This window comes from Micropterus dolomieu, linkage group LG18 (assembly GCF_021292245.1).
Source record: "Micropterus dolomieu isolate WLL.071019.BEF.003 ecotype Adirondacks linkage group LG18, ASM2129224v1, whole genome shotgun sequence".
Taxonomy (NCBI): domain Eukaryota; kingdom Metazoa; phylum Chordata; class Actinopteri; order Centrarchiformes; family Centrarchidae; genus Micropterus; species Micropterus dolomieu.
In genome coordinates, this window is record NC_060167.1 from 14,622,349 (window position 1) to 14,644,487 (window position 22,139).

Below are 22,139 nucleotides of genomic sequence, written 5' to 3' on the forward strand. Positions count from 1 at the left end.
CCCCCCCCCCCCCCCCCCATTTATTAACATGATTAGACGAAACATTGTTGTTTCCGATGAATTAAAAAGTATGCAGCTGTCCGTTTGTGTCGTCAGTGTCTGGAGAAAGTTTTGCTTGGGAACCTTCAGCTATGAGGGGTCAAGCTTTCATGCTTTGACACACCATTAAACAGGAACTTGGTGTCTCCATAGAGATGGGTAATCCTTCCCAGGGGGCATTTTCATATGCCTGCTGGTCCAGTGTGATTAAACCATAGATTGTATATAAAGGATTAAACACACAAAAACCTCTTTGCTTGCAGCATGAAAACCTCTTAATTTGTAATTTTATTTAATTTTTTTTACTGGGATGAGCCCAGGTTTGAGAAACCCATTCAAAGGCAGTTTCACCATTGTAGTGTGCACAGACTTCTGTCCAAAAATGAATCTTGTTTCCTGAAAAGCTGCCCAAAGGGTTCATCAGATAGTTGAAATATTAGTCAGATTCCTCTTCCAGGACAGGCAGACAATAGATGTAACATACAAAAAAGATGGGAATATTTCAAGCGAAATTGCACTATGAAGAAACAGAATGACAATATTAGCTACATAGACTGATAACACAATATATACGTATGTGGAAAGAAGTCATGCAATTTCTAGGTGCCACCAAAACTGGTGGGACTTGAAGCACACAACCTCCTCTCTACCACAAAGGTCTGGAACGAGGACTACACGGGAGGCTGAACTCAAGGATGCCATTCGCACAGAGGGAGAGAAGAAAAGAGGTCAGGTTGTGATGACAGCCCAGAAGACAGAAGAGTCTATGTCAAAGCTCAGAATTAAATTGGACTGGAAGATACTGTATAAACAAGTATATTGCGCAAAATAGTTTGACAAGAGAAAATACTTTGGCCTTGTAATTATTTTGTGTCACACTAGACTTAGGTCCCTTATCACTGGTTTGAAGAGACACTTCCACATCCAGTAGAAGTAGCCTCTCACATTTGCACGGTAGTTGAGTGCTTATGTCTGCCATGTGCTGTAATGCCTGGTTTCTCCAAGTTTGGTATGGGGCCCAATATAGTCCTTTTCTGTTAGAAAATGATTAATAACTTCTAAAAAGTTCCCTCCGTGCCATATGACTCATGGTAGGACAGTTAATGTCTTACCGCCAGCTCCAAGCACTTGAACCCCTCCTGTAATGCCAGCGGAGTGCATGTTTGTAGTTCAGCTCCCATCAACAGTCCCGATCCAGAAAGAGGTTTGTCTCATCGAGCCAATGTGGAAACATATGACCCACCTCAAGGACATTTCTGGCTCGTATCCCTGCGACTTCAGTGAGGCACTCGCCGCGCCGTGCACGTCCAGCAGGTAGAGAGAGGCACTGACGAGACTCTGAGCACACAGTATGTGTGTGTCAGAGTGTGAGGTCATTTTAATCAGTGCAAATCCAGGGGTGTTAGTTAGACACCTACATAAAGGTCAGTAACAATGCAGCTGCCTAAAAATACCACAGCGAATGTAATGGTACGTTTGTGAATGTAGACTTAAGTTGGATTTAGGATTTTATGAATTACACATTTTCTTATCAGGCTTAACATTCTTGGGGTGGGGGGGTTGTAACTTTTCCAAAATAACAAACAAATGCACATGACATTGTGTGCTTTGCTGTAAATAAAGTTTTGTTAACTGCAAGCCTGTGTTCTGTCGGTCACTGGACTCTCTCCCCTCTTATTCTACATCACACACACATACACACACGCAAACGCACACATAGCCCAGCTGTTTGTCCTTCAGTTATGTCGTATCTGGATTTAGAGCGACACTTGGATCCTCATTACATGTGACCCTGTCTTTCTTTACTCCAGGACAAGCTATGGATTTTACAGTGACAACTCCGTAACAAATTGCTTTACAGGGAGCAGGTGATGGTGGCGTTAACGCTCGTCATCCGTCGCCTCCCTCTCCTTCTGTCTCGCTTTGAGCCAGCTCCAGCTGTGGTCTTTAAGAGGCTCAGCGTGGGGGCCTGAGCTCCTATTTTAGACTCATCTCATGGCCTGGGCTAATTTTGGACAGAGAAGAGGCCACGACAGGGAGAAAAGGAATAGAGCAACAGGATAAGGAGGAGGTTGGACAACTACAAGCTGCAAGCACGGATGACATTGATTATGACATTGTTGAGGGACAAGCGCAGTGACAGCAGTCATCACTGACACAGGCAGGAGACTAGACAGACTGCATTTTGCTTTTGTGCAGCAGGTCAAATGGGAAGGTTGTAAATTTGAGGTTTAACTCATGACAGATCCCTCCTTGACCTCAGTTTTATCTCCTTTACATAACATGACACTGCAGCCATGAGACCACTTGTCTCATTGTATGTCTGCTTTTGTGCACCATAGTCATAAAATACATCACTTACCAGATCTGCCCAGGAGCGACATGTGGCTGCAGCAATCCTTTTTCAAGTTAAAGTTCATTTATATATACTGTATGCTGTATAGTGCTTTATCACGTTTCTCGCACAACCTCACAGTGAAAAGTTTCAACAAATCTTCATAAGAATTTTTGCGTCCACTCTAGGAAAAAGGATTTGCCACTGGGAAAGAAATGTAATCTACTGCTCTGAGATTTATTGGGGGGGTTACTTATTACCCATCTTGTCATGCGGAATCCTAACAGAAAGAGAGCCATTTTGGGTTATGACTCATAGCTTGAATAAAGTGCATAGTTTTTTATCCAAGTCATGCAGCCCAAAGCCTGAATATTGAGTCGGGGTTTGAATATTTATGCATACAAAGATATTTCAGGTCACGCCAATGTGTAAGACATCCAAGTTTTGAAAGTGAGGCATTAAGTAATACTCAAAGACAAACCCAGAAAATGTGTATTGTACAAGCTTTCAACTTCTCACAAAGATTACACAAGCTTTTACAGTATAGACGATTATGTCTTCTGCTCAGTGTTGTGGGTTGAGGACCACAGTGGAGCAGGGTGAGCAGCCATGCTGGCAGTGACTGCAGCGAGGATGTGGCCCCTCACAGCTCGTCAGGCTGAGCTTGTGTTTATGGAGGCTGAGAAAGATGGGGCTTTGCTGGAGGACCAGGCATGCCTGTGCTGGATTTGGGATGCGGCCCTGCTGTCCTACACTGGAATGTTAATTAGGTGAGCTGAGCAGGGAAGAGGTGACCCGTCCCGTTAACCAGCCAACCATTCCCCAACAACCAAGAGGGGGATTTAGTGTGACAGAAAGCCCAGTCAGTGTGTGCTCATATATAGTGTGACATAGAACACAGAAGATATTTCTCAAGCGTCTATCTGTATTTTCTGTGTACTTGTGCAATTGCAAACTCCCCATCACCACCCAGTTTCTCTCACATGTTGCGTCACTTAAACAACATACCTCAAGAGCACTGTTTACAGTTGAGGCAACACAGTGCGCAAAATAACAAACCGTTCAGTCCACAAAAGGGTTTCATAACTTGTCTTTGCAACCAAATTGGGAGCAAAAAGATTATTCTTTGGCTTATTACTTACTTATTGCTGCATTTTTACAGCCATCTTTTTATGGTGGCAACAGTTCAAGTACATCGATACAATCAACCAAATATTATGAAAAATCTGTATGTGAGAAAGAGAAACAGTGCTAATAATTAAATTATCTTTTTATTTCCCAGCCTGCTGTAAGCTACTCAGTGTAGCTACTTATCAAACAATGACCTCTAGAGGACACTTTGGCAGTACAGTACTAAAAACACTACAGCCCTACTGAAAAATACTACATGGGAAAAAATAAACAAAGTTGTCTTAAGTATGTAAATCATTATCTGCAGGTGAGCTATTGAAACAAAAGCTGCCTATACATTTTTTGTTGAACTGCATTTATTAATTTGAAAGAGATAATTTAATAGTTACACTTTCCTTTCTTGGCCAAAAACTCTTATAGTGTTACAATATCTATTGATTATACATGACATCCGATGCAGGGCAAAATCTTAGTTATCAGTACCATTTTCTAATGCCTTGAATCTTAGTTGATCGGACAAGGTATAAGTCTAAAATACAATACAGATTAAATCAGTAACTTTTTGTCTTAAACTGAATATGTTTGGGTTTAGCACATTTCAAATAAGGCATCTTTCAGTTTTTTCTGACATATTATAAACCAAACGATTAATCAAGAAAATAATGAGCAGATCAGCTAATAATGGTTATTTGCAGCCCTACGCTGTAAGCAGCTTTCCCGCATTAGATTAGTACTATTATTGGCTTTTATACCAACATAACTCCCTACAGGCAATTTATAATTCCTGAGAGTTTGAATAAAGAAATTAATACATGACAATCTTTGGGATTAATTTATTAAACCTGTAACTTTCCAGCATATACAGCACTGCAACTGATCTGATGAAAGTAGAGACAACCAGACCACACAGCAGTTGTTATATTAATTAAAGCCATGTTGAATACTTGTTTTATAACGGTGTCTTATAAATGACGTAGGCATGACATTCATCAGAATCATTCATCTTAAACAAGATATTGTACAATGGTTCTTGCATATAATCTGAGAAAGATTATCATTACTATGCAACATTAAAGTAATACATGAACAAAGATCAGTATGACACTGATTAGATTATCTGTTGTGTATCATAACTAAGGAACATTTATAAAATGAACTATACATTTTTATAAAAACAGCTATGCACAATGAAATGCGTAACTAACACTGGTCCAAGGTCTACTAATTACATTTGGTCTGAAGATCACAGCAACACACTTGAGGAAAGAAATTATACCTCACGTGATGAACTGATTTGTATTCTTTAGAAAGATGCCGCCATAAAAGACTTGATATACTGTAACAGTACGGTGCAGCCAGCATACAGTATTGGCACATTTGAAACTAAAATGACCAGTTGTAAATGCTCATTAGCACCAGCCTCTAAATCACTACCTAAAATAGTGCCTCAGCGCTTATTTAAAACAAAATCTAATAAATACAATTACAGAAACAGTGTTTGAAGGGACCTCTGTTCAAATAAGCACAGGATATACATCCTGTCATGTACAAAACAATATCTAAATCATAATTATGAGATGTGGATTAAACCATCGTGCCACAAGCAGAGCAGCAGCTGACTAATTTATTGACAAATCAAATCAGTTAATTAGAAGAAACCACCATGTCCAGTTCTTTCACTCCCTCCTGGCTCGAGGTGAGGCCACAGCTGCCAGAGAGGGGGCTGTCAGACAAATGGCTGGCAGATCTGGGCACTGCGGCCGGGGAGTGAGGGGCCTGGGCTAGACCAGGCTTCTTAGGGGGGATGGGTGGAGGGTTACCCCTGTCTGCCCTGGGGATGGTTGGTGATCTGATCCCCTGTGAAAGTGCTCCTGCAGCCCTTGCGATGATTGGAGACAAGGGCGCCGCCACGCTGCGGTAGTCTGTGCCGAAGGGTGAATTGTTCGGTGCCGCGAGCTTCGGTGCGACACTCTGCTGGACGGTGGTGAAACGAGACAAGACTTGAGTGACTGTGCTCCGGGCCATCTGCTTGACTGGGCTCGCCTCTAGGGAGGAGCTGCTGGTCAAAGGGGGGACTTCCTTTGGCGAGAGGTGAGGCTGCGCGGCCTGTGGCTGAGGCTCTAGGTCATTGGTACCCTGGAACTTGTGACGAGCAGCATGGAAGCGCTGGTTGATCCCTGCCTGGTAGGGAGACTGGTAGCTACCAGGGCTCGGGCTGCCTGGTGAGCGTTTGGCAAGGACAGGTGAGGTGCATGGGGAGGAAGGGGGGAGAGTGGAGGGGGCAGCGCTGCAGGTGATTGATGTATGGGTCTGATAAATTGGAGAACTTTCATCCATTCCATTCTGTAGGCAGATCTTCTCTGAGAGGGCGTTATTTAGACCATGGTGCCCATTGCTCTCCATTAGACAGTGGTGACCATTGACCTCAGGCTCCTGGTTTCTGTCTTCCTCAATGTCCTTGACTTTTATAGTGTCTATTGCTGTCTTTCCTGATGGAACTTTTGTGGCCCACTCCTTCTCTCCTGCCTCCACTGGAGCTGTAACTACTTCACTAACAACGCTCATCACATTCGCCTCCTCCATCTTCCTCTTCAGCTCCTCCACCTGATCACAAAATGGGCAAAATAGATTTGTTTCAAACTGAGATTTTGCTGCACAATACAAGCTAATTTTCTGCTCTTGCACTAACATTAGATGAAATAACTTGAGGTAGTAATAGTATACAAAATGTGCAATCTATTGCCACCTGCACAACGAATGTGTGTGTTCCCACCTGTTGTTGTAGCTGACAACGGTGAGCTTCTTCCTTCTTCAAACGTGAGCGGAGCTGCTCTCGCTCCGTGTCGAACTCGGCCAGCTGCTCCTCCACCCTCGCCTCCATTCTCAGGGCTCTCCTCCTCTCATCCTCCAGCTCCTGTCTCAGGGCCTGACAAGCTTCCTTTTCCTGCATGAGGAAAAAGTTAGTTTATGCCGGGTGCAAAATATAAGCAGGACTAACATTCATAAGAACAAAAGGAAATTTATTGACTAAAGTTGGAACTGAAAATGTTCATACCTTGTCAAGTTTGCGGTTCAGCTCAGTCAGGCGGTGCCCCTCCTCCAGAGCCCTGGCACTTGCCCACTTGCACTCTTTGGCCAAAGCACAGGAGAGCTGTTTGTGCTGAGCCCGTTCTTCTTCTAGCTGGTCAGTAATCCGCCGCTGTTCTTTTTCCAACCGCCGGACCTGGCTCCGCTCAAATTCCAGCTACCGAGACGAGACCCACAATAAACACACTTGTCCGAAGTAGTACACAGTGTATTGTCTCTGATGTGGATTGTTCCAGTTTATTCCAAAACTTTTGACACCAGTTGAAAATTCATCAATCACTCATTGACTCCTATGTGATTTATCCAGAACATTTTGGAATAATATTTGCAGTGCATTCCACAACACAATTAATTAGAAGGCACCTGTTGTTGTAAGCGCTCCCTCTCCTTCTCCAGGATGTAAGTGACGTCATCTCCCTCTGCCGTGTCCTCAGCATGCCTCCTCTTTTCCTCCTCCAGATCTGCAATGACCTGAAGCAAACACAGCGGGGAGACAGAGAGTCAGGAGTGAAATGATCTTGCATGAGAGCTTAAATGCCAAGAAGGGTTACTTTGAAGCCATATGATTACTACATTGTAAACAAAAATGGTGATGGCAGTTAAGCTTAACATACAGCCACATAGTGTCGCTCATCTAGGTGAGTATCATGTTCAGCCCCATCTCCAGAGAAAAGTACAGTCTTCACACTGTAGTTTTACAAAGCCTAAGATGATGGAGTGCTTTGTTTGTTCAGTTCCAAAACATAGATCATTATGGGAACCATTATTTGCAACAGTAATTTAAATATTATAGTGGTACTTTATTACTAATTAAACTTAGTTTTATATAGTGTGTATAATATAATCCAGTCAGGTTTACCTTCTGCCTCATATCCTTCTCTGCAAAAGACATGTTTTTATAGTTTATGTATTAAAATAGTAAACTCTTTATACTGACGTGGGAATTGGGTCAATCCATTATATTGTTGATGTCAGCAAAGTTTCAAAATCTACTTCTAGTTACTCATGTATTTCGTTTAAAACTAATGGACATTAGATTATTGGAATTTTGTGATCACACAGATTTGTCATATTGTCCTTGCGTATATATTTAACTCGTCAGGAGACAATGGTGTTTCTTCATTATTCATATACAGTGGTGTGTTTGCACTGTGCAGGTATTTTTTCTTTTATTCATGTCTGTTACCCTGCGCTTTAACAAAGTACTTTTGTGTGTGTGTGTGTGCCTCATTGAAATAGTTCATACTGAAAACAATGTTGTTTTTAATTTGTTATTCTGCTGCTGTAAAAAAAAAAGGTACTTAAGAGGGATTAGTTATATATCTTTTTTTGTGCATGTAACTGGTTTGCAAAGTGGAAAAATCCAAAGTCCAGCCCAAAGGGAGTTCCCATCTCCCACAAAGCTCTGCTCTCAACAGCTTGAAAACGGCTCGTTTGTAGTCCAGCCTTTCACTTCCTTTACTTGTGACGTCACAATGAAAACACGTCATAAAACTTGCCAAGCAGCTAGCGGGGTCAGGTCACTTTTTTTCGTATTACCTCACCTCCTTCCAGGTTCCAAGCGAGCTGAAAGATACGGAAATGTAACACGAAAACACGACAGATTGCTGATTGGTCAGAGAGAATATTCACTATTCACTGCATCATCATTGCGTGCAGCAGACAGAGGCCAGCAACAAAGTTTTATATTTTAAAGTTTTCGTATGGAATTTCTTCACTAAATCCACCTCTGAGAAGATTTGAGGTGAGAAATCAGCTGTGTAGATTTCGAATATTGACAGTTTTAGGGGAAGTGATGGCGGAACAAAAATGCTTGAATATTTTCAGAGTTGAGGAGCTCCGCAAGTGGCGGCGGGGGAAGCCTGTGCCAACCCGCGGGAGGAGCGTGTGCGGCCGGCCAGCCGCCCGCTCACAGAGCCCTCTGCTCCCGCCGTCACACAGACCGCTGCAGCAACAACGGCAGAGGAAAACACAGCTGGAAGGTTTTCATACCGCTTAACTGTCTTTACATTCTGAGTAATGTTGAAACGTTTTAACTTAAAGAGAAAGCTGTGTGGATCGCTGGTGTGTCGCATTGAACATTACGTCGCGGCAGTTGTGTGTGTGTGTGTGTGGCGTCGCTATAACGACAAGCTACGTACTATCTCTGGGTACTATCTGCAGTGGAAAACGGAGCAGGGCCGAGTAGAGTCAAGTCTATTTGTGCTATGGTAGCATTTTTTGGTAAGGCAGCATAGATCGTCAGAACACCGGCAACAGTTCAACGTTTAGTCCCAATAGTAAGATGTGGAACAATGATGTTGTGTGGTTGTGGACTTGTGACTAACTTATACCATCTGCTAGGTTATGGTCTCAGTCTGAAGTGGCTTTGATTTGGATCACACTATCTTGTTTCTTACGACCCGCCCTTCTCTGCTTCTGATTGGCTAGTACTCCTTACCTGGGAACTGCGCATGTGCAACTCCCAACAAAGATTTTGTACAAGTCAGATGCATCACTCTGTAGCTCAAGAGTGGAGCGTACAACACACAGAGTGAAAAGAGGAGCTGCAGCAATGTGCAGTATGAGGAAAAATATGGTATTTTTTGAAAATTAAACCATGTAAACCTGTTCTGGTACAACCCCTAATTAAGATTTTGAACCTGAAAATGAGCATAATACCACCTCTTTAAGAAATAAAATCCTCATTGTACTTTACTAGTTGCCTTTTCCATTCATATTTATTTTTTGTTTTATATTTTCCACCATTGAGGCAAGCTTTTATCTTTAATGTTTCGCGATTGATTTTTTTTAAAAAATCGAGGTACCGGATAAGGAACCAGTTCATTTCTGCCTCCACTAATTAAAAGCCACACATCCATACCCACCCTTCTGTGCCTGCTCTCTGCTGCAGCCAGCTGGGCCAACATCTTCTCCTGCATCCTCCTGCAGTGGCTCACCACCAGTTTGAGAACCACCAGAGGGTTGGAGGTGAAGGAGGAACAGCCCGAGTCCTTGTTTTGGCCCCCGACAGCCTCACTGTCCCTCTGCAAGGCCAGGAAGGGGTCGCTGAGGTTGTACCTGCCATAGCGCTCCTGGATGAACAGCTCTTTACACTGCGCCTGAAGTGATGGGAAGGAAAGAGTGAGAGGGAGCGCTAAGAGGGACAGTGACCCATTAAGTAGTTACAGTATTGTTGTGGTCTAAAGATTATGTGGAAGGAAATATTACAGAAGGATTGTAACTTGGCTGAAGTATGTGAATCATGTCTTGAATCACTTTTCTGGCTTCTCTTGTTTAAGCTCCTGCTCTTACTGTGTGCTGACTCCTGTGTATATACAGAGACACATTTTTAGCCATGTTAGGGGCTGTAGGGATGACAATGTTGGTGGGTTGGTCCGAAACTTTGGTCCAGACATCTCAACAACTATTGTAATGCCATTAAATTTGGTACCAGCATTCCATGTTTTACACAGTATTATTTGTCCAATACACTTGGTTTATGCCTGCAAAACTAATACCATTCATCAGCCTCTGCTATACTTTGTGTTTAGTACCAAATAGCAAATGTTAGCATGCTAACATGCTAAACTAAGATGCTGAAACTGGTAAATGTTATATTTACTAAACATGACCACATTAGCGTTCTTATTGTGAGAATGTTGCATGCTGATGTTGGAATTTAGCTCACATCGCCTTTGCCAGCTGCAAGTCCAGCCAGAGATGGTAGCACAGCTGTACACCCTTCTCCACTTTTTATACCTCTCTCTAACCCTAGGAATAGCACCATTATATAGTATTTGATAGTCCATTACGCTTCTATACAAGGTAAAATCTAACCCTAGTTGCAATTAATTTAAGCAGGTATTATTATTCCATCAAAAAAAACCACACACCCACACCACTGAACTTTTAAGTTGTTATGATTTGATAGTTACACACTGGCAGTTGGGACTTTAGTTAACATACATTGTGTTCCGCACACCATGATTAACATCTCTCGTGGTAAATAAGCTGTAGATAAAGGGGAAGAGAGGGAGAGGAAATGCATAAAAATACAAGAGAATGAGTGCTAGCATGAGGAAGGAGCAACAGATGGTGTGTCTGTCTATCTTTAGCAGGACAGCTGCTCTGCACTGGGCCTTGGCCAAGGCAGACCTGTTCTGTTTTACTCATGACAAAGGAGGGATAATGGCAGCAAGACATTTCAGGTTCAGCAGATGCCTTTGGGCTGAAATGAGAGAGCGAGAAAGAAGAGGAGGGCTACAGCTGAGCTTGCGGTGTGTTTTAGTGAGGTTTCAACAGAAGAGGATCAAGAGATTACAGAGAACAGTATCCTCTCTGGCAGGGTGAGGACAGAGTTCCTGATAACTGATACCAAGATTACTCAACAGGTTTAAAGTGTAGTCAAGAGTGTGGATGGGCCTGTACGGCAATATTCAGTCGATAACCCGTCCCACTTCATTGGAGTAGAACTATGATTACTTTAGCTGGGGATGGACCGCGCCAACGTTTTCTCTTCCAGCACCAATTATGAAAACTCAGCTCAGGGTATCAGCAGATACACAGTACTAATCTGTTACCAGTATTTTCTCACACATTTAAAATCTGTATACCTGACAGCATGGGCAGCTTTGTAAGGCAACATGAGGAAGAAATTGGATGTAATGTGTATAAGTCACATCGAGGCTTATACCTCGGTCCGCTTAATAAGGGGCATCCCTAATATTATCAAGAGGAACAAATTGTGATTTAGAGATGCATAAAATTGATTCACAAGTCATTTGCAACATTTCCAGCAGTAATAGAGGAATTCTGACATGACTGACATTGTTGTACAAAGACAGATTTGTTAAGCAGGTGGAAGCAGCACTGAGAAAGAAACCAGTTAGAAAAAATACAGGGAGTGACAATGGATGGCTACAGACACAGAACCAACGTACAAGCAATATACAGATTAAAGAATAACAGATTAAAGGCTTCGTGATTGTCATCTCCAACAATATTGGCGCATCTAGCACAAGGAGGAGGGCAAGGCTGGGGGGCTGTGCTAATGTTATTTGATCCAGTCCACTGAGGACGATGTGAAGGTGGATCAAACGGCATGGAGGAGTGAAACAGGAAAACGCACAGGGCGCCCAGGAGAATTTAAAAATGCCTGTCAAATATGGGCGCTATCTAAAGCCCAATGACCACACAGCACCTCAACAAAAGTCCTGTGTGCAATGTAGAAAATCTAATGAATGTGGCAAATGGTCCTCACTATGTTTATACAATACAGGTTTTCACATCTAAATGACTTGAAAAACATCACATCTTTCTCTAATGTGTCAGAGTTGGAATAAAGCCCGTCCCTGTTCCCGTCAATGTCTGTCTGCTCTGATGTGTCACTTTACGGTCAAAAATGAAATAAGCTTAGATCAGGTTTTCCATTCCTTACACATATGTTGCTCCAGAAATGCCTATTTACACAGTCTGACTTTCATCACTGCATTTGCAGAAGGTAACTGAGAGCCATTACTCATACAGGAGGAAAATATTTAGAAACATGCTTAAGAACACACAATGTAGATTTTTGTGATTTTATTTTTGTGTGAGGGGAGGGGGGTTCTAGCAGATACGTTTTGTCTGTACACATTTCCATATCTGGATAATTGGCCTTTTAAATCCTGTATTTCTTTTTTTTCCTGTCTTTTTTTTTTTTTTTTTTATTCACAGGACCCCATTACACAGAAGTTCACAGATAAACAGACTCTGTCATTTTCTCAGCTCCCTCCCCAGCCCTTCAATGCACAGACTTGCACTTCCACAACACAAAGGGAGGTTGTTTTCCTCTGCATCAATCCTCCACTGCTGTTAGAGAGGGTGGAGGAAGTGAAAAGAGGGATTACAGGAAACACATTTCTGACATTACTTAATACTTAACACCCAAATCTACCAGAGCTTACTCATTACATCATACTGTACATGTACAATCCCCATAAACATTCAGAGCATGTCTGCTATGCATCACAGTCTGCCTCCATTATTCATGCTTTTGTCTGTTGGCTACAGTTCTTGGCAACCTGTGTGCTTTAGCTTGGGAAGCCGCCTTTGTGCTGTGGCTGCACTGGATCCAATCAAGCTTATCTTTTGCTGACATATGCCTGGACTCTTACAATTGTGCAATGTTGGCGACAACATCTGTATAATACTGTAGGGAAGGTGATATATGAACGTCTTACACTAGAGTACTATATAAATATCAGAGCGGCTTAGGCAGATTGCTAAATACCCTGATATTCTCATGCATGCACGTAATATTCTCTGCAAAGGAAATGGATATCTGGTCATCAAAATCACATGCACGAAACGCAATGTTACGTTAACTGACTCTGAATCCAATCTTTTAATGCATCTCGACGCTAGAAATAAGGTTATTTTTGCCTATTTCAGTGCTGCCCCATTACCAAAGAACACACAAGGTAAACCTGTTGGAAGTATGTCCATTTGGAAGCTCAACCACAACATGTGAATCTGACAGTAAATTAAAAGGCTCATTTCCACATTTGAGGCCCCTTTTTAACTTAAAGTAAAGACTTGTATTCCTTTCCCAAAGAAAAGGGACTACTGGATTACTGCAGGGCTTTGTGTGCCAAATACAAGCGTTGCCAGAGACCAACTTCCTTTTTGAAAGCCACGGCGTGAGCAGCTGCAGAAGTGAGTCACAAAGGGAAAAAATGCAGCGGCTAGTTAGAATGCCATTGATAGTTCTGCATAATTAAATATATAAAGGACTAAAGAAAATGACCATCATTGACCTCACATCCTGTACTCACATTATATCCTATTTAATAAAAAAAACAAAAACAAAAAAAAGACTGAGAAGAATAATAGACTTTTGAAACGCTGACAATGCCGACCAAACATGAAAACTTCCCAGTTCCCAAACTATTTAACCAAAATGAGCAAGGGCAAAATCAAAGAAGTGAACAGTGGCATTATAACCATGGTGATATTTGGTAGAGCTAAACATGGCTCACATGACACTCAGTGTAGCAGTGACCCGTCAGTTAAGACGACATGAGCAATATGACTACTTTTCTAATTACTGTAGGTCCATGTGCAATCGTATGGTTGGAACTAGACTCAGACTACAACCACACTAGCAGGTCTGTGAACCTGTACTTAGACACAGCTGTGCTTTTAACAAAATGCTAATGTCAGCATGTTAACGTGCTCACATGTATGCTAACATTTGCTAATTAACACTAAACACAAGGTACATCTGAGGCTGATGGGATATGTCATGTGAGTATTTTAGCAGGTATTTGTTCATAAAACAAAGTAATGGACAAAATAACATTTTGACCTGATTATGGTGCAAGATGAAAAGCGATGTCAAGTTATTATAATTCATCCTGAGGGGGATATGAGTGTTTGAATCAAATGTTATGGCAATCACTCAAAACCACAAATGTCAACTTCATGGTGTTGCTACAGGTAAAAGTCAGGGGGATACTTTACTGGATAAGTGAAAACTCTGACCTGCTGGTGCTGCTAAAGTCTGGGGATCACCAAAGTAGAAATCCGCTGGGCAATACAAATATCTGTACAAAATGTCATGGTAATCCATCCAAACTTTGAGATATTTCAGTGTGGACCAAAATTGGTGGACCAACAGAAAAACACTGCCATGCATAGAGCTATGCCACTAGTATGGCTAAAAACAAAATTACGGGGTGTTGTTTAATTGATAATTGAGTGCGCGAACCAAGATTCCACATTGCTATTTCTTAACAGTAGAACAGCAGAAAGGTATGAAGTCATGTTTCACCTTTTAAAAAAAATATGTATCCTGCAGAGAAGAGATCAGTGTTCATTTACTTCCTGCAATTAATTTCCCACAGGTCAGTGATTATACCCTAAATTAAAGCTCCGTAAGCGTCAACACTGAAGCATTGATCCAATCCCAGACCTGAATGGGTTAACAGTTTGTGCCATGAAAGAAGCACAGCTATATTCCTCTCAAGCTCCAGTTAAGGCCACTGTTTATTTGTTCACTCCTGCCCTCGCTCACATTGAGTCATCAGGAACCCAGTGCGCTGTAACTCTTCTTGCCTTAGATGGCCAGATCCCAGGAGAGATGTAGGAATGTGGTCTAGACACAACACATGAACATTCAGCAGTAGGCTCTTTTGGATGGCTGCTCTTTAGCTCGCAGGATGCTTCTCCAGTTTATTCTTTCAATAGTGCATTTTACACCAGGAAAGTGAAAGCTGTAATACTTAAATGCTAATGGTGAGAATGAAGTCTGCAGCGTTGTATAAATGTTTTAGAAAGGGACAGGCATCTTACGGTAACACAGTCTTACTGTGTAACTGTTTGAATAAATGACCAAACATCTCTTGAGGCCATCGAAATAGGCACTGGAAGCTTGAGGGCCTGCAGGACACAGCACAGCAAAGGACAGTGTGGGAATAGCCCGACAATCCTTTAATTAAAAAGCAGCATTAATCCTGGCAAAGTAAGACATCCTAAGCTTGGAAGGTGCGTGCGTGCGTGCGTGCGTGCGTTTTACATTGTGGATACTTCTAATTGGGTTTTTTGATCAAATTCACTGGGAGAATGCTACTACTCATTTAAACTTGGGGAAAAGATGACTTATGAGACAATGCCCCAAGAGATTTACGCTGTTCTCCAGAGGCACAGACACTAGTTTGCTGCAAGCAAATTGGTTAGATCCAGAGGACTTTTAGCTTCACAGATACATGGTTTTGTCGTTTCCACACCTAACTTTTTTTCCACAGGAAATGACTGCTATCAACAGGGTTACTGGCAATTAAATCTGAATTAAATCCCCCCCCCCCCCCATTGTGTTGCCAGATCTTTATGTACCTTAGGTCCAATAACGCAAACAAATGCATGACTGCATTACAGGCATCCATAACTCTATATACTCATAACAAACGTATCTTGACAGCCCTCCATATCCACCCCATGTTGGTTTGTACAGGCCCACCTCCTGAAGGCTTTACACACTGGAAGTTTTGTTTCTTCTTAGAGAACTCTGGCCGCTGTTAGCTTGAATTCATGTCAGTTCCAACAGTGACAAGTTCTTACTGCACAAAAGTATCAATGTCCACAGGAATGTCCCAAACCATTGCTGCATCATATGTTTCTCTGCTTTCCACAGTTTTCATTTGTCACATACAGTTTGATGACTTGCGCTTGACCAACGTAAGAAGCTCTCCCTGCAAACTACAAAAAGAGGCATGCAATGTTGTGGCAATATGCTACAGCAGTGGCTTGAAAGGTTTATTTCTTCTGACACATTGATACTTTTCCCCTGCTGTGAAAACTTGTCACCATTAAATAGTTTTTCTAGCTCAAAACAGACACTTTAACATTATACTTATGTTAAGGGCTCCATTGACCGGTACCTTCAGCGCATCAATGACAAGGTCCCGGGCTTCCAGCTCTCCTTCCAGGATGCTGAAAAGCATCAGCAACTCTGGCTTGGTCAAATTCTCCATATTCAGCTTGGACTGTGAGGGCAAGAGATGAAAGAGGAAAAACTTTTTTTAATTGATTTCAATAGTATTTTGTGAAATTGATGCAAATGGACATGTGTGGTAGTAATAATTTTTATTCATATCTACCTAACCTGTGCTTGATTTATTCTACTCTAACACTGAAAAACTTCATACTAAACGAGGAACGGTTTTCCCATGATGATTTCTCAATTAGGCAATATCATTCCACCTTGAAACAAAGCCCGGTGTTTTCTGGTTCCCACAAATCGGACATCCAGACAGACATCTGATCTATCTGAACTAGCCCACTGATTTATGAGCTTTATTTGGATATGTGGTTATTATCATGGGAGGGCATACTTTTGCAACCAGAGTTATACAAAATATCTAGCAACATCTTTCTCCAGTATGAAGAGAAACCACACAGCTTATTCTGGGTGTACTTGCATTATGCATATTAAAGTAGTCAAGGTGTGCAGCATAGCTCAAGCAAAATGTGAGGATATTGCAAAAATAAATACACCTACTGTTCACAAAATAAATCAGTTACCAAAGATCTTAAACAACAGCACAATCTATAGCTGCAAAGATGGGAGGGCTACATTTTCTATCAAAGTTGCTCATTTAACTTTCCTGGCAGATTGTGGGTATTTCAGCTCAGTGAGGTGACACAAACATGGCACGGATGGATTGCATATCAAAGAAGAGACAGTCAGCTTCTAGCATCCAAGCTGTTCATCTGTCTTAATGCTGACTTAAGTGATCGTGTCCATATACAACTTACAAGTTCAATGTTGAATATAACGTCAAATCTCTTTGTTGTTTTCCCACTGCGTGTTCCATTCATAATGGGTACCGTGAGAGTTGGTTATTTTGTGTTGGAAATGTGATGTGGTCTCTCTGTAGTGTCTCTCTGCACTCTAATCTCACAGCTGTGTTGGTTCTTCTGACAAGCCCTGCAGAGTCCACACCTCAAACAACCAACCACACTCTGGCCAAGTGAACATATGCGGGCCCCTCTTTGAAATACGATCAAAGCTGTTGATGTTACAACACTAAGCATCCTTTTCAGAAGAGAATCATCATGTTTAGGATGGACGCACACCACACTGGCTGAATTATTAAAAGAAGAATACTTGATACTCTAGCTTGAATCTCAAAAATATTCTTTCTGAATTGTGGCTGAGAAATCTCACTCACTGCTGTTTACTAGACTGAGATCCACACCTGAACTTGCATTCATTCAACAGGCTGGCCTCTGAGTACTTTGTGGTCACAGCAACTGATCTCTTGGAACACTAGTTGCAGAATGAGAGACAGGAGCCGCGCGCTTTTCATTTCACAGCCAGTGGCTGCAATATCTCCCAGGCATCTTAAATAATATCGGCAATAGAGAAACCTTAATATGACAGTGCTGTGATAGTGTGGCTAATTGAGAAACATTGTGCCGCAAATGAGCATATTTGCAGCATTTAAATGTACTGTGACTTTTTTCGTAGAGCAGAAGTGAGAAGAGGAATGAGCCCTGACCCTGGTCAACTGCATCTACAGCCTAATCCCTACAGCAGCTCACAAAGAAGGCAGACAGTGTTTTAGTCCTGCCTTCACCAGCACTCATGATCTGTGGCTTAACCACAGGGGTAAAATGCTAATTAAACTACAGCATAGACACCTCCCTTGGTTTTGCTTTTACAGGCTTGCTTGCTAATTTCACAGGCCACTGTAATCACTGTGAGAAGAGTGTGTGTGCGCTGTGTGTTATGAGAAACGTCTGGCCCAGCGGGAGCCTACATGTGTCATCAGGCATGATCCCTCATCAATTTAATATATTTCACTGAATTCCTCCCGAGTTAGAGTTTGTAATCATGAGGGTATACGAACACGGAGCATGGGAAATTGAAATATTCCCACACGTACTCGTAGCTCCACTTCCGATGACAAAAGCCCTGTGTCCATAATCCTTTTATCCGTGTTTGTTTTAAGCCTGGTTAGCCATGTGCCTCGTCTGCAACACTGTAAACTCTTTAAAAACACATAGCAGCAAGCTTTTACTGCAAAACATGTGCTTTGCTCAGGTACAAAAGGGACCTCGGTTTGTGACTAGCTGCTTGTGACTTATGTACAGTAGTGGAAAAATAACCTCCCTAACCCAAATCATATCTGAGTCCGTTAAAAATCAATTTTCCTCAGTCTGAGGACAGTTTCTAAGGCAACCGCTCATGCTGAATTACAGAAAAAGATTATAGTAACAGTATTTCCAATTACATGAAAACTTTGTATGTGTATAAAACTATTTCCAAACAAAACTCTTTCCAAATCTTCCCTCACATCATCTTAATGGGAAGGTAGGAGGGGGAAATACAACGTCTGCATGAATACATGTCACAGACTGAAACATCTTAGGCCCACAAACTTTAACATAAAATGAGGGTCATCTGAGGGGAAGTATAGCCTGAGAGGTCTGCTGATTTTCCTTGTGGTGGTAATCAGGTTGGCTGACCAGATGCAGCATGTCTGGATATACTAAATTGGATTTAGTAGTCAACCTCATTTTTGTGTAGGCCACTTACTTACTCAGTTTGCTTCCCACTGGCTTCGATGCAGCCTAAGCTTAAAAAAACATATTAAAACCGAATACATTAAACTAGAGTGTTGATTTTTCTGAATAAGCGTTATTTAACAACTGGAACCGCTGCAAATGAAGATCAATCGGTCAACATCTGACTGAGGGAGATGTCACTGTCTCATTTCTTACACTCGCTGAAAATATGTTTGACAAGAATAGCCTACTTATTACTCCTAATGTGTATTTTTTTGCAAGAACAAAACACATCTTTGTGCTACTAGCTCTAGAGAAAGTGCAGTCCAAACGGTTCGGCCTGTAGCCTTGACTATGTACTATTTTTTCTTTTCTTTTGAACGAAAAGTGTAAACACGGTAAAACATTACTGTCTCCATCTTCACACCGCCAACACAAACACGTATTTTGTAGGTCTTCTTACCTTCATATGCCCCTCTGAGGTATTTGGAAACTCCAGCATGAACTTTTCTCCTGTCAGAAGATTTGTTTCACTTGATATTGCGTCCTCTGATCCCGACGCAACGGAACACTGGACGGCGATGCACTGTTCTGACAGCAGAGCCAGCCAATGGACGAGGCAGACCTCTCGGTGCTGACCAATGAGACACGAGTTTTTGGGGTAAGGGGCAGGAACAGTGACTTCCCACCCTTTGGATTTTGGTCGGATTTCTTTGTTTGGTATTTCTTGAGTGTCTGCCTATTCTGAAAGAATTTCTTCTGGGCACGTACAGACTTTCAGCAAGCTGTTTTAAAGAATTCAAAGATATTTTACTGGATGAAATGTTGAAAAAACATGACTAATGATTTGTTTGAGGTCTGACAGTGATTTTAGGGTGACTTTATTGCACTTTTTACAATATTGTACTAATATTGTCATTTGTTGTGATAAGTCCTTTATAATATTTTAATAATACTACTTTAAAATGTTTTTTCCATTAATACGGTTTAGGATTATACTGTTATGTTTGTATAATATCTTTTTACAATGTAGCCTAGAGGATGCCGAGTCTGACAATAAAGTTGAACTAAACTGAACTAATGCAGTAGTGGAAGAAATACTCACATCTTTACTCAAGTAAAGTAGCAACACTACAATGGAAAAATGCATTCAATATGCACTTAAGTATTGGTTGTAAATTATTCTCATAGGATTATTTAACATTATTTGATGAATTACTTTATTGCAATATAAATGCATAAATATGTAAATAGTATTTTAATATTAATTATTGGTCAAGATGGAGCTAACGTATCTGCTTTGTATATTTTTGGGTAGTTGAACCTCTAACAATGCATCATATTTTAGAGTCTGATCATGCTTTGGGTTTCTTAATCTGAAAAGTAACTTGTAATTATAGCTGTGAGGTGGACTTAAAAATATATATATTTTCCACTGAAATATAGTATGTTGTAAGAAGTATCTCAAAATACTCAAGTACTCAAGTAAGGTACAAGCACCTCAAAATTCTAATTAAGTATAGCACTTGTGTAAAGTTTATTTTTCACCACTGACTGATGGGATGAACATTTAATTTGATATTTTATTTAATAAGATATTATGCATAAAGTGAGACAGGACACAGCATAATAAACAAAAGTTCATTGGTCATTTTCTCTCACTGACGCAATGAAAGATGCATTAAATGTTGTAAATGTCACCATATAAACCATCTGCGGATAATTTATACCAGTTATTCCAGCATTGCTATGCCAGCAAAAGCATCTCTTGCATTGATTCCTGGATTTGTGGGATTACAGCATTATTGACTGCCATCTGGTGGCATAGTCACTGTAAGAGCCCAGAGTCGTGGCTGGTCTGTAGAGCTATAAGTCTGTGTGCTTGTTAGAGGGGGGCAAGAGAAATGTCCGTGGGTTCACCTGGGAAATCAAAAGCTTTAGACATTAGATGAGCTAATACGACGGCCAGCTCCAAACTCTAGACGTTCTGAAAGCTTTGAGAAGAGAAACAGTTGGTGGTATTACGTTGTTTTTCTGTGATTTCAGAGACATCCAATACTTCCCGCAACTCCTGTATCTTATTAGCAGCACTCAGGAACAACACAAGCTCATTTCTGGAGGTCTAACTCTGTAGGGGGGGTGGATACAGCTGTGTTGTTATTTTTTTTATTGTTGTCAGCTGTGAGGTGCATAGCTCCAGACGCCACATGACAAAAAAGAGGTGAGGTACTCACTGTGCTATAGACCTGAGAATTTAGGGCAGTCTCAACTGTAAACTGGAGTCCATCCTGCAATACATAATAGCTGCCAGTAGAGTGCAATGCTCACACAACTCAAGTCAAAGTTACAGTAACCACAGTGGTTTTTTATTTATATTTATATTATCAATTAAGTATACATGTAGGGAATGGTACAGGATATAAAGTATCATGGACAGTCGATTATTTTTACTGTTACAGTTTGCTATTGTCCAGATGCACACATAAGTCACTTCAAGTATGATCAGCCAAATACTAAAACTGTGATTTAAGATGTACAGTAACACTGCAACCTTACTGCTGGAAGAGTGCAAAAGCACACTTCTGTGTAGCAATTTGGATTGATGTTACAAGACATACCACCTTCTGTCAGCACTAAATTGGCACACAAATTAGCCTTCTGTCAATGACTATGCAGCGTCTTTGCGCTATTTGGTAATTGTGTCCCTTTTTTTTCCTCTCTCTGCTATCTTGAGGGTATACAGAGAGCAAAGACAGACAATTGTCGCTCCTGATAGGCTGCTGGTGCAGGGAGCCTCTTCAGCCCTAATAGAGAGTCTCTATTTCAGGCTCTTCAATTAAGCTGCTCTGTTCAGCCTGCTGACTAGCTACTGTGGAAAATCTGTGTCCTCAAAATCTTTGTCCTGTGTCCTCGTCTCCCTTTGCCAAACAATTTATAGCGTAAAGTTTTCCATTTACTTTGGTTTAGTCTTGAAAGAAAGTGGGTACAGAGGTCAGTGGCTTCAGATTGGACAATTTAGTAGGATTTTCTCAGTGTTGGCCAGAATACTTGTAGATGTTGGTGTAGAATGGAAATGGCAAAGAAATAAAGAATCTTACAAACATTTACTCAACTTCTGCACTAATTTTAGGTACTTGTACTGTACTTGAGTATTTTTGTATTTCACACTGCTTTCTAGTTGTACTTCACTACCAATCGGAGGGAAATATTACTTATTTTACTTATTTAGATTTTACAAACAAAACACATGATCAACTTGTAAAATGATGGAAAATGGATTAAACTACCCAACAGTATCAAAAATATTGAAAATGACTTCCACCTCAACCAAAAAAAAGCTACTTCTACATTAATGCATCAGTAATAATAATCCAATGTCATTTTTCTTTATTATGAGTACTTTTTACTTTTGATAAATTAAGTATGTTTTGCTAATAATTCTTAATTACTTAAAGTTTCCAATGCAGGACCTTTACTAAATAATGAAGAATTTTAAGATTGCAGCATAGCTATG

General features: G+C 41.1%; 2 protein-coding genes across 6 annotated transcripts in view; one reads left to right on the plus strand and one right to left on the minus strand.

Moving 5' to 3' along the window:
• The window catches only part of LOC123956317 (potassium voltage-gated channel subfamily D member 3-like), a 158,257-nt gene that overhangs the window by 15,653 nt on the left and 120,465 nt on the right, over positions 1 to 22,139 (plus strand). The window lies entirely within an intron of this gene.
• On the minus strand, positions 4,324 to 19,257 carry LOC123956318 (CTTNBP2 N-terminal-like protein). Its single transcript, XM_046028424.1, has 7 exons — positions 19,089 to 19,257; positions 15,994 to 16,098; positions 9,460 to 9,693; positions 6,956 to 7,063; positions 6,561 to 6,749; positions 6,279 to 6,449; positions 4,324 to 6,109 (listed from the first exon to the last, which is right to left on the minus strand). Exons 1-7 carry the CDS (start codon positions 19,125 to 19,127, stop codon positions 5,150 to 5,152), a joined length of 1,806 nt encoding a protein of 601 aa, XP_045884380.1. The 5' UTR covers positions 19,128 to 19,257; the 3' UTR covers positions 4,324 to 5,149.